At 49.8% G+C, this 12,264-nt stretch overlaps 6 protein-coding genes across 6 annotated transcripts; 5 read left to right on the top strand and 1 right to left on the bottom strand.

The window, feature by feature from the left end:
- Nucleotides 1-313: 313 nt before the first annotated feature.
- AUEXF2481DRAFT_32030 (uncharacterized protein) lies at nt 314-1,167 on the top strand (the record flags this gene model as incomplete). Its single annotated transcript, XM_013485487.1, has 3 exons — nt 314-354; nt 404-517; nt 573-1,167. The coding sequence occupies 3 exons, from the start codon at nt 314-316 to the stop codon at nt 1,165-1,167; spliced, it is 750 nt and encodes a 249-aa protein (XP_013340941.1).
- A 971-nt stretch (nt 1,168-2,138) lies between these two features.
- On the bottom strand, nt 2,139-3,815 carry AUEXF2481DRAFT_7523 (uncharacterized protein; the record flags this gene model as incomplete). Its single annotated transcript, XM_013485457.1, has 2 exons — nt 2,139-2,684; nt 2,736-3,815. 2 exons carry the CDS (start codon nt 3,813-3,815, stop codon nt 2,139-2,141), a joined length of 1,626 nt encoding a protein of 541 aa, XP_013340911.1.
- A 392-nt stretch (nt 3,816-4,207) lies between these two features.
- Nucleotides 4,208-4,779, top strand: AUEXF2481DRAFT_7522 (uncharacterized protein; the record flags this gene model as incomplete). The annotated part of the gene is made up of 3 exons (XM_013485456.1): nt 4,208-4,322; nt 4,373-4,488; nt 4,543-4,779. 3 exons carry the CDS (start codon nt 4,208-4,210, stop codon nt 4,777-4,779), a joined length of 468 nt encoding a protein of 155 aa, XP_013340910.1.
- Nucleotides 4,780-5,475: 696 nt separating this feature from the next.
- Nucleotides 5,476-7,259, top strand: AUEXF2481DRAFT_42875 (uncharacterized protein). Its single transcript, XM_013485510.1, has one exon. The coding sequence runs from the start codon at nt 5,585-5,587 to the stop codon at nt 7,025-7,027; it is 1,443 nt and encodes a 480-aa protein (XP_013340964.1). The 5' UTR covers nt 5,476-5,584; the 3' UTR covers nt 7,028-7,259.
- A 986-nt stretch (nt 7,260-8,245) lies between these two features.
- On the top strand, nt 8,246-9,350 carry AUEXF2481DRAFT_68604 (glycoside hydrolase family 28 protein; the record flags this gene model as incomplete). The annotated part of the gene is made up of 2 exons (XM_013485575.1): nt 8,246-9,115; nt 9,183-9,350. 2 exons carry the CDS (start codon nt 8,246-8,248, stop codon nt 9,348-9,350), a joined length of 1,038 nt encoding a protein of 345 aa, XP_013341029.1.
- A 599-nt stretch (nt 9,351-9,949) lies between these two features.
- On the top strand, nt 9,950-12,264 carry AUEXF2481DRAFT_91174 (uncharacterized protein). The gene is made up of 3 exons (XM_013485583.1): nt 9,950-10,833; nt 10,888-10,940; nt 10,992-12,264. The coding sequence occupies exons 1-3, from the start codon at nt 10,350-10,352 to the stop codon at nt 12,042-12,044; spliced, it is 1,590 nt and encodes a 529-aa protein (XP_013341037.1). The 5' UTR covers nt 9,950-10,349; the 3' UTR covers nt 12,045-12,264.

Raw genomic sequence — 12,264 nt, 5'->3', positions numbered from 1 at the left:
CTACTTCGCAACCTCAACCACCACAATCATCAATAACATTGAGCAACAACACCAATAGCTAGACTCAAGTACTTGTATCCTCGTAAGTACACCCGATATCAGCCTGCACACTGTTCAGATTTCGCAAGCAACTCGCAGTCGCCTCCACGACATCTTTCGCGCACTCACCACTGACTTGTGCCTACAAGTCCTACTAAGCTCAGTCGTCAACAACATCTAAATCAAGGTCAGTGCCCTCTTGTTGTCACATAGATGACTCCACCAGCGTCATTTGTGGGAATCTAGCTTATGTGAATGGACAGAACAATTCAAAATGTCTCAGAACAGCAACGAAAGCGTTGAGCGTGCCCCTGCGTATGTCTCCCCTGCCTGTTCGCCCTGAACCATGCTGACGTCCTGATAGCCAACGCCTCATGTTTGGAGCCATGCCCGCCAGCCGCGACCTGCGTATCGTCGGTAACGGCGTGGAGATGGACCACAGCCTCCGAGCTCGCAACGTAGGCTTAGATGTCACCCCGTACGTTCCGACCAAACTGCCTGGTGCTTTGTGTTTCGCTGACGAGTCAATGTAGCCGCGCTGTCGCCGTGGCCCAGCCTGATTCGCATCGCTCCCAATATCCTCATCGTGAAGAAGTCAAGCAACTCCGTGGGCATACTGGCCTGGATCCGGCTGCTCAGCAGTTTTTTCCTCGTCCTGTTCAGACTCCTCACGCCGGCACTCCTCTCAATGGTCGTCGTGACCTCGATCACAACGCTGCACCTTCTCAACATGTCATCAACGGTGGCTACCGAGGCACTGACCCTCGTCGTATGCCTCGTCCATACCCGGCTCACGCTCTCTCAACCTCGGCCGAGACCATTCAAGACCGTATCGATCGACTCCTTGGCGTTGAAGCCACTCGCGACCATACTACCCCTATGCCACCTACTCTCAAAGGCAACATGCGCGGTCCTAGGTACGGGGACCTCGTCTCTCACTCGCTCAACCACTCCCCACCTCTCTCAGCCGTGCATAAGGCTGCACAGGAGCAGGAGAAGAGGGTCAGGAAGAGTGAGAAGAGACGAGAGAAGCGGATGAAGAGAAGGGAGAAGAGGGGGAAGGAGAAACAGGATGATGAGGTCGAGCAGGAGAACGAAGGCAAGGGTGATGAGGTCAAGGGAGGATGAGCAATGAGCCACCATCAGCTCTTCTCGGTGACGACTCCTTTGTTTGCTGTTTTCGGCTCAAGTGCCTCAAGCGATGTCTAGCCGCTTGCGCTACATCAAAGAGCGATTCTTGAAGTTGTGGTAGTGGCATACAAGAGAGGCGCAATTAGGGTTTTGTTCCCTGCACGCATGACCCTCGGCGCAGTCGGCCTTTACATATGCGGACTGCTCATCAGAGGAAGAAGAGATTCGGCAAGATAAGCCAGTGCATTCCATACGAACAAGGAAAGAGGAAGGGAGCATAACTCGGCTCGACTTACACACACACACCTGTCATGACACTGTAATTACGTTTATACCATTTGAACTCGCCGACGTGAAATACTCCCTGCTCGCGTGCGCCTCTCCTTTACGATCCGTCCACTTACCAATACACCAACTTTCCCCATCTAGCACCACAGCGCTATCTCGTCATTGTACACTAACCCACCCTTTTCAAATCCACAATCGTCCTTTGACAAGATCCGCAGTCCAAAGAACCAAAGAAGCACAAAGCTTTGCCCTCCTCTTTGATCCCTCGACGTCAAAATAAACGTCCGCTTGCATCTCTTTTTCCCTGGACCCGAAGTTTAACCGAGGAATGCAAGTTGTTTCCATAATCCCTGTTTACTAACCTCACCAAAAAAAAATCGGTTCTAGGACTATGTAAGATTTATTATTCTTGAAGAGGGTTAGTGAGATGTTTGAAGTTCTTTGCGCCCCCCCTTGATTAGAGTGAGTTGTATATGATTCTGGGTTTTCCTAAGTGTGGGAAAAGTGTTTGGGTCGAGGAAGGAGGATGATGGCTTGACTTCATACGATAGCTGGGCTACTAGTATCGTCCTGGAGTTCGAAAACAGTAGTAGAAAAACAGAAAAAGTCACAGAGCAAGACAAATGCACGAAGGAAAAGATGACGGTGAGGGAAGTCTGGTGATGAAAAGGGCTATTTCTTTATTCAGCCCGTTGCTTGCCCTTATCTCTGGGCTTATCCTCAGCGACAGCAGTATTCACGCCTTCTTCGCCATTCTCTTCGACATGCCCTTCAATCCTCACCTTCTTCGCTTCCCCGTTCTCCTTGTTTCCATTAACCACACTATCCTTGGGATTCAACTGGCTCTTAACCTCCTTCTTTACCTCCTTCCAACTTTTCCCTTTTTCCTTGGCCGTACTCATATCATTAGCTTCCGGACCCGAAGAATCCAAGCCTCTCCATTTCTCATAGCCCCAGACGTCTGCATCTGTGGCAAAGGATGTTGTGCCAGAGCGTGCCATGTCGCGGATGTCGCTCCAGTATTCTAGGCGCTTGACTTGTTCGTCTGCTGCTGCGACTGCGGCTTCGAGGTTTGTGATTCTTTGTTGTTCTTGGGCGGAGATTTCTTCGTCGTGGGCTGCGTGTTCGTCTCGCAGCCTCTCCGCCTCAGTGAGCTTCTGGGAGAGCATGGTTAGGATGTAGCGGCGCGAGTTTTGGAATATGCAGAGTGACATTATGGTTTCCATCTGGACGCTTTGTTAGCATGTTATATGACAGATGTAAGTTAGGCAACGTACCTGCTCGCCTAAATAATGGAGATCGTCTCCACCGTTGTCAATGAAGTGGCGGACAAGGACGATCTTTTCGCGATCGATGCCTGCCCGCTTGAGGCTGTTGAGTAGGGAGCCGATGTCTCGAATATCCTCGGGATCTTCCAAGTAATGCTCTGCTTTTTCCAAATTCTGACGAGCCACAGTATCAAAGACAAAACTGCTAGATCTGCTTGGAGCCTTGGGATGGATGGTGAAGTAATCAGAAGTAAAAGCATGACCTTGTTGGTTGGTCTTCCGAGGCTGCTTTCGCACCCTTTTCCGTAGCCATCGTCGTCGTCTAACCCATGAGTAGCCCCATGGATGTGTACCGTGCCATGCTGTGCCGTCACTGAACCAGAAAGAGTACTCCCAGCCTTCTTCGTCGACATCCCTCGACATGTCGACATACCAAGATTTCCAAGCCCACTCCCAGCTGGGATCTGGCACTTGAGCGTTTGTGATGTTGACGGGGCTAGGCTTCTTGTGACCATTCAGCCACGGTTTTGGGTCGAAGTTGAGAAGTGTTTTGGACGAGAAGTGAGGTACACCAAAGAACCACCAGCCTCGTTGGTTCTCGTAAAGGACGTCAATTACAGCGTCTTCTTCCAAAGCAAGTTGCATCTGCTTCCTTGTTCCCAGCAGCCCGCGTACTTTGTTCTTGCCACGAGTGACCTTGCCGGGATTGGAGACGGTGGAGCCTTCGTCGACAGAAGCAGGATTCTCTGGGTCTTCAGGACCGATAAATCTTCCTTCTCTGTAATTCCGATACTTGCGAGAGGTCATGCGCTTCTGCACCGAACCTTGCAAAGATTGCGCATGGCCAGTCAAGGATTGGCTTGTCCATCTTCTAGAGAGAGAGCCGCCAGCAGCAGGAGCGATGTCGTCATCATATAGAACTTCGCCAGGATTCTGTATTTCAGGGCGATCTGGGTTCGTGCGATCAACGAGGGTGATTTGCTGAGCTGTCTGCCTACGGGAAGGCTGAGGTGGGGAGGACGACGAGTCTGGCAGAGTGGCCGAGCTGCCTCTATCGGTCGAGTCGGTGGGCAGATATGAGGTCGACATGATGTTCACGTATCTCCATTCTTGGTGTAAATATGGGAAGGAGCCGACGACATGGCCTTTGTTGAGCTGTTTAGGGAAGGAACAGACTCGAGAAGCGTCGGTCGTCCTGTTTCCAAGTTGCGATCTCCAACGAACTGCAGCAAAAGGGGAAAGAGCTGGCGTCGATCATTGTGGGGACGGGAGATGCGCGCCAATGAAAGTGACATACGTCACATTGCGTCACCCAAAGTCTGTTAAGCTGTGGCTGCGAGCTCCCTGCTTTGGACGAGAAAGCTGTCAAACAAATACCGGCCCTTCCTGCTTCTTCCTCGTCTCTTGCATACCACTCGACTTTTCTCAAACCAACAATCGCCCTTTTTCCAACCTTCCCAATCACTCACAACACCTTCACAATGGCTGCCAGATCCCGTCTTCCCCTCATTGCCGGCCTCGGTGCCGCCACCTTCGGTGGTTACTACATGTACAGAGCTGGTGGCTCTCCCAAGGTTGCCGAGAAGCAGATGGAAGGTACGTTTGTGACTCCTTGAAGTCTTTGACAAGTTACTAATCAACTCTAGCCGACGCCGCCCGTCTCTCGTCATCAGTAAAGAACGAGCTGCCCGGCAAGGCCAAGGAGCTCAAGACCGACGCAAAGGTCTACGGCGAGCAGATTGGTCAGAAGATTGACAGCGCCGTAAGTCTTGCCTCCAGCCCTACTCTTTTGAGCGAATACTAAACCTCTTTCCAGGTCAAGGACGCCCGTGACAAGACCCGCGAGTTCGACGCCAAGTTCGAGACTTACCGCGCCGACGCCGAGAAGAACATCGACCAATACAAGAACAAGGCCAACAAGGAATTTAACAGCGCCGTTGACACCTTCGACAAGAAGGTCGGTGATGCTGCCGCAAACGCAAAGGCTTCAGTCGAGGTCAACGCCGAGAAGGCAAAGAGCGGCTTCTCAAGCTGGTTCGGCAGCAGCAAGTAAACCTTTTTGCTTGCGCACACACAACACAGCGACATGAGTCTCGGATGGCATGAATCTTTCATTTTCTTTTCATCAGCACTTTCAGCGTTTGTATTATATTTTATCAAGACATCCCTTCAGTTGGGGATTGATACCTGAATAATAATCCTGTCAATTCAATCTTGCTAGTGTGTTGTACCTTGTGAATGCCGTAGTCCACGGGTGGCATTTCGTTGAGTCCAGATGCGACAGTATATTCCCCAGAAGTCCGCACACATATACACCTGGTGTAGGTCTTCGAAGCCTCCAACCTATTCAAGCATGCGTTTTTGTTTCTTCTCCTGACCGACACGCGGGACAGATGTTGAGGTACTTTCGGATGCAAGGTCACCACGTCTTCTGGCGCAGCGCAATTCGAAACACAAATCATGCCAAAATTCCACACCGAAGCCAGGAGATAAGTTCCCGAACATCAGAAAACACTTCCTGTTGTTAATAAGTTTACCAGAACCAGTCCCAGACCATATGCTCAAGCGATGGTCGCATTATGATAGTTGTGGCTGCGAGAATGATCGTCAAGGATACGACCCTGGCTAGAAAACAGAATACGGCCGACAAGCTTGGCAGCACTTTACGCGAGCGCGTTCCAAGCACGAAAAGACGCGTGTCACCGGGCCACCGCAAGCTCATTTCTTTGTTTTGGGTCGTCCGTCATCCGTACATTTGACTCAGTACATCAGATATTGCCATTGCTTGATAGTATTATACCTATTCACATCTGTTACATCCATCATCCAGCATATCATATCATATCGTATTCTCTATCATGCCCGTCACAAGAAAGCGCAAGGCCATCAGCCCCGACTCTGGTAAACAAAGCACAATCGCCAGCCAAAAGCCCATCAACACCTTTGGACGCGTCACCAAGAGTCAGAAGGACGAGACGAACACAAAGAAGCGCAGGATATTAGATTCATCCATCATCGATACATCATCATCATCTACACAAGACACGAATATTACTGGACAGGAAGAGGTGGAAGCGGACACAACAACGACGCAATCGAAGAAGCGCTCAAGAGATGCCGAGGATGAAGTCACAACTCCGCAGAACAAGAGATTCAGGAATGCCCTACCGCCGACACCAGCAGAGACGCCGTCCAAGAGCGCTTCCATGCTCTTTGAGCAGATGATGCTCGACAATACCGCTCCTGTCCCGAATAGCTCGACACCACAAGATACCGAATACGAAACACCTCCTCTCACACCGCGCGCCTTCAGAAGTCTTGGATCATCGTTACCTACAACCGAATTGCCAGCTCAGTTACAAGAATTTACGCGACTGTTCAAAGCATTCCTCACAAGCACATCACTATATTCGACGCACAATGGCCTCGGTACGCCAATGTACATTACCAATTTATTACCACATGTCACGAGGAGCTGGAAGAAGAGAGCCGTCACAGAACGTGACATGCTCATCGTTCTTGCTATTCTTGGAGAGAACGACACTTTCGAGTTGGCCGACAATGGTGAAGGGAGCCTATGCATCGAGCTTCTGGACACCAAAAACTCCACGACCGGTCACTTTAACCAGCCCGAGATGATCACATTATTCAACACCCGCCTTGACACCCTCTGGAAGCAATGGCTCTCCTCATCACCCACAGCGAGATCAGACATCGAAGGCTTCGTTTCACAGATCCCTACCTGCCAAGTCATTACCAGCCAGGTCGCACCAAGTAACATCACTCACATCACAAAAGGCGCCGAACGTCTTCAAGAGCTCAAAGCCGGAGCAATCGTCGCCCGTGCAGCAGAAGCAACTTCCCGCAAACCTGTCGTTCAACCAAGAGACAAGTCTGCCGCAGCAGTAGCAAGTCGCGGCGCCAATCTCCTCGAACGTATCCTCGCCAAACAAGCTGCAAATCTCAACAAGGCGGACGGACCTAGCCCTGCCCACCTTGCCCGTCTCTCTGCCCTCGACCGCATCACAGACATTGCGGATGTGCTTGACGTTCTCTCCGGTGGCCGTGCAAGAGCAAGTTTCTCGACCAAAGTCCTGCTGTCAAATCTCCAAAACTCATTGCGCAACCCTCTGTCTGCAGAAGAAGCTGAGAAGTGTCTTGAGATTATGGCTGCAGAAGTCACACCACATTTTGTCAAGATAATTCGTGCTGGAAGCGTCAATGCTGTTGTTATTACTAGAGCCGGCAAGCCGACGCCTGAGCAATTGAGGGCTAGAATTGAGTCTGCCAGGGCTGCCTGATCGTATCGATGTCGATTTGTCGAGATGTGATGAGAAGCGATCTCCGGACGAGATATTGTCAATCATGCCACTGGTTTGGCATAAAGATGGAAAGAATCGATCTTGTAGATTAGACGCAGCATCCATCGAGTATATTTTTATCCTCTGTTTCACCATAGCAAGATAATCCCCGAACCACAGGCTGGCCAATGTATGCATAAATCTCGCTCATGTGTTTGGTGATGGAGGGAAGGTGGTTTGAGGACGCCGATCATTTCCCCACAAAGTCGTGCGGCAGAGAGTCGCCCACTCTTTTCGAAACATGATGGGTGACGACGATGTCTCCTCTCTCTACTCTGCCCTAGAACGACAATCATTTCTGTCACTCGGGCGCGATGATCACTTGTCTGGCATACAAGCTGTGCATCTCGCCGGGCACATCACGACTAACGAGCTCGCCTTTACGGCAGCGACTACCGCGAAGCCTGTCGAGAATCCCATGCAACTGAAGAAATCACAGAACCCACAGCAATGTATCTGGATCTTGGAAAGAGCAGTAGTCGTACGTCTGGATGGACGACATTGACTGCATGCTATACGAGATCGATTCTATTCGACAAATTCAAGCTCGCTTGCAATTCTTCCGTTACAAGCAGATCAGCTTTTCACACTGCATGGCATTGCCAGTCTCCTTCATTGGGTGGAAACGCCAGACGTCTGAGATGGAAATGCAGTCGAATATACGAGACCTTTGTCACGTAACCCAAATGTTGTCGAGTACTTCCGGGATGGAGATTCCGATCGCAAGCAATGCACAAGCAATGATCGACATCAGGGTAAGCTTCGACAAGACTTCTTGGTTGCGCATTCTCAAAAGCTTAGGGCTCAGAAGTACCACGACAACTCTGTGTTTCATGTGTAAGCTTCGGAATATCGAGATCGATTCTTCGGATCTTCTCGAGGGCAAGTTGGCAGGATGTGGTCTGCTCTTAATTGCTGTATGTCGCTAAACATAAGAACCACTGCGTCCTTGTGTTGTTTATTTTCTCTCATCATCTCAGATTCACTCCTTCTTTTGCAAAACTTCCTTTGGTCAGCTGGACTGTCCTAACTCAAGTCGATCTTTACAATCATCTTGCCTTTCTTTCGCACAACACAATCCGCGGCACTTTCATCAATATGGTCAACTTCCTTTCTACCGCTCTTCTCGGCGCTTCCCTCGTTACTGCAGCTCCTGCTATGCAGAAGCGTAGCAGCTGCACCTTTACCTCGTACGACGACGTCGCCGATCAAATCGCCGACTGCTCCTCCGTCACCTTGTCTGGCATCACCGTCCCCGCCGGCGAAACCCTCGACCTCTCTGACGCAGCCGACGGTGCCACCATCACCTTCTCCGGCACCACCACCTTCGAGTACTCCGAATGGTCTGGTCCTCTGATCCGCGCAGGCGGAAAAGGCGTCACCATCACCGGAGCCTCTGGCCACGTCATCGATGGCAATGGCGCCAAATGGTGGGATGGTGAAGGCACCAATGGCGGCAAAACCAAGCCAAAATTCTTCTATGCACATTCCTTGACTGGAAATTCGGTCATCAAGGACTTGAATATCAAGAATACACCTGTTCAGGCTATTTCTGTTCAAGCTACTGATCTTACTATCTCTGGGCTTACAATTGATAACTCTGATGGCGATGCTGAGGATTGTGATGGTGAGGCTTGCGGTCACAATACTGATGCTTTCGACGTCAGCGAGTCTGAAAATGTGGTCATCACTGGCTGTACCATCAAGAATCAAGATGATTGTCTTGCCATCAACAGTGGTACAGGCATTACCTTTTCTGACAATGCTTGCAGTGGTGGCCATGGTATTTCCATTGGTAGTGTGGGTGGCAGAGATGATAATGATGTTGCCAATATCATCATCTCTGGCAACACGATCAAAGATTCTGCAAATGGCTTGCGTATCAAAACCGTCTATGACGCCACTGGCTCAGTCAAGAATGTCACCTACACCGATAACACCATCTCTGGCATCTCAGACTACGGTATCGTAGTCGAGCAAGACTATGAAAACGGGTCTCCTACCGGTACACCTACTTCTGGCGTTCCTGTAAGTTTTCTGCCCTCTTTTGGAGAGAAAAAAAAGAGGGGAGTAATTGCTAATGGCACAAAAACAGATTACAGACATCACTTTCAATGGCGTAACAGGTACCGTCGACTCTGATGCCGAGAACATTTATATTCTCTGTGCTTCTTGCAGTGGTTGGACTTGGAGTGGTGTTGATATTTCTGGTGGCAAGACTAGTGATGCTTGTGAAGGTGTTCCCAGTGGTGTTTCTTGCTGATCACTCTATCCGCCTTACTGATGTATGCTCATTGAGGGAGCCAACTTTCCCTCTCTGGCAAGAAGGATTCCGGATGTCAGACGCACTCTTGACTTTTGAAAGTCGCCATCGTGCCGTTCATCATCTAGGGGATGATTGCTATTTCAGCTTCAAGCTGGATTGATTTTTGCTTAGCTGTATAAATGCAGAATCCGTTTTTGAGCATTAGAGATTTTTCTATCAGGGTACCTCAGAATCGTAGCTCTGCAGCGTCATGACCTGATGTACACGAAGATATGCTGCCTCACTGTAGATCCTATGATTGAAGCTGATGGGATGACGCCCTCGAGCGGGAGTTTGAGACACAGGAGGACGTGAGGTATCAGAATGCCCTGGCTGACTGTATACTAAAATCAAGTCATGTACTAAAATCAAACCAGATGTTCATTGGGTGTTAGGAGGAAAAGACGTAGACTCGTGCAATCATTCTCGAGAGGATGCGGAGCTCGGACATGTCATTTCCGCTTTCGGTACACAACCTTTCGCCAAGCATCTTGGCTGCAGTGGATAATTTCGGATGATCTGCAGCGAGTCAATCCAGACCTCGTTCCTTCCTTCACGACTTCGTTATTGTGCTTCTTCTTGATCTCAGATTCATGAGCCTGTCATCTAATTTCCGTCAGAATTTCCCCAGAAGTCCCAGTACTACGGCGTGACATGTAGGAACGCTCACTTCCGAGGCTACGTGGAGTCTCCCGGACCTCCATAATATGCAATACCTAGGCAGAATCGTGCTTAGCGATATAGCGCCGGTTGAGACGCCACTAAAGCTCGTGGTCCCAATGGAATCCTCATACCAATTTACTTCATGTTCGGAGACACACCGTATTCCGTCTCCTTACCGAAGACAACATAGTGCGGGTAGGTCCTGTGTGGGAATGGCTATTGTATAAAAGGTAACGCTATCCTTGCAGAGGCAGGAGATTCTGCTACTGTCAGAATTTTCCGGTGGAACTCATCATGCTTTCCACCATGCGGTCCTTCTCCCAATCGGTATTGCTTGCAAGCACCCTTCTGACTGCAACGTGTCAACTCTCTGCAGCCACTGATTCTGTACTGGAGCGAGATGTTGACGCAGACGTTTTGGTCGCTCGTTCGGAATTTCTAGGCTTCAGCATGTACAAGAAAGGCGAAGTCGAGGCTACAGATCTCCCATCCAGCTGCAAGACAGCACTCACCCAAAAGGTCCTCTGCGACAACCAGATCGCGGACTACGGTGGCGAGCTCCAATGGCGTGGATATGTTTTCACAGAAATAACATCATACGAGTCTGTTTGCGATGCCTCGTGTGGCGACTCCATTCGTTCGTACTTCGACGGTGTCGCAAAGGAATGTGCTGGCCTCAAGGTGTTTGACCAAATCAACACTTTCAAAGCCGGACGCTTACTGGAGGGGTGGACTGAAACTTGCTACTATGATCCAGAAAGTGGTCGAAATTGCAATGGTAGGTTGACGTCGATGTCTCACCATCTTGAGCTTGAGTCTAATTGCTTTACAGAAATCATAGACGGGTTTTCGGGTGATTTTGAAGACGTGTACAACATGCCTCTGGTGAGTCACTATATCGGCAATATATGACTCCTCAAATGCTGACCAGACAAGGATGAAATGTGTTCGTTCTGCTACGTTGAGCACTACAGAATAATGCAAAAGTCTCCATACTCCGCCTACGACGCCTTCTACGAACACAACCTGCAAATGATCAACGAGAAGTGTGGCTTGAACAATCCTACCGAAGTACCCTTTCCTCTAGATCCTCCTCAAGAACAAGATCTTCACTGCAGTTCTAAGATTTACCACTTGATTCAAGCTGGCGAAACCTGTACTTCAATAGCAAAGGACTACGATGTCCCCGAACATTTGATACTTGATTCCTACTCGTTTCAGTACGGAGGCTGGACTTATGAGGTAGGGTGCGATGAATTCCGCGCCGGCCTCAAGATGTGTATCCCGGAAAAGGACTATTGCGAAACTCATTACTACCACACTTCCAAAGAAGGCGACACCTGCGCTTCTATCGCGAAGGCCTATGGCGTAGCATCCTATGACCTCACCTACCAGAACGAAGGCAAAATCAACGATTGCAACTCGATCCCCCCTGGTCTTACACTCTGTATGCCACCAGCCTGCGACACCTACGAGCTTCAAGCTGGCGACACTTGCCACGACCTCGAGATCAGGTTCAACATCACCAGCCCAGAGTTACTAGGGTATAATGGATGGATCAACGATGATTGTTCGAATCTGGATACCGGGAGGATGAATGATGGTGGTATTGTTTGCTCATCAATCCCGATCTATGGTGATGGTGAAGACTATACCGCTCCTGATGACGGAACATCTTCGGAGGATGAGGTGGCTTCTAGCACTGTTTTCATGACTTCGATCACGCGTAGTTCTCCTTCGGAAGCTACTACTGCTGCTGTCACGGATGGTCATACTCGTCCGACGGGAAGCGTTGGAGATGTTGCGAAGACTTCGTCAGAGCCATCGGGAGGCAAAATTACAGCTCAGACTACTGGTGCCTCTGCAGCTGCTACTACTACAAACGCGTCAACGGACAGAGTCTCGGCTGCGATGATGATGATGCATGTCAGCAAGTGGCAGATTATTGCACTTGCCTTCACTGCGACCTTATTCTCCTATACACTGTGAGCCATTTCGCTCGAGCTGTGGTAGAGCTTAAGCTTGTCAAACGCTTGTTCTCGGAGAATATATACATTCGAAATTATCTTTGCCGGCACATTTCTGCTCTACTCTTTCTGCCCTATCCCGATAGATCAGCTCTTGAACAATCTCTCTACACCAGCTCATCTTATCCTCATACGGATATGCTTTTCGTGGGAGGAGTGGGCACTTTTGGGGGGGGGGGGGG

Source organism: Aureobasidium subglaciale (genome assembly GCF_000721755.1).
Source record: "Aureobasidium subglaciale EXF-2481 unplaced genomic scaffold scaffold_21, whole genome shotgun sequence".
Lineage (NCBI taxonomy): Eukaryota > Fungi > Ascomycota > Dothideomycetes > Dothideales > Saccotheciaceae > Aureobasidium > Aureobasidium subglaciale.
The sequence above is the reverse complement of the archived record's forward strand: the minus strand, read 5'-3'. Positions and strand labels throughout refer to the sequence as shown.

Coding starts and splice junctions, on each gene's coding strand:
- AUEXF2481DRAFT_42875 (XM_013485510.1), top strand. CDS start 5,585: ATGCCCGTCACAAGAAAGCGCAAGGCCATCAGCCCCGACTCTGGTAAA.
- AUEXF2481DRAFT_91174 (XM_013485583.1), top strand. CDS start 10,350: ATGCTTTCCACCATGCGGTCCTTCTCCCAATCGGTATTGCTTGCAAGC. Junction 10,834..10,887: donor AAGTGGTCGAAATTGCAATG/GTAGGTTGACGT, acceptor ATTGCTTTACAG/AAATCATAGACGGGTTTTCG. Junction 10,941..10,991: donor ACGTGTACAACATGCCTCTG/GTGAGTCACTAT, acceptor TGACCAGACAAG/GATGAAATGTGTTCGTTCTG.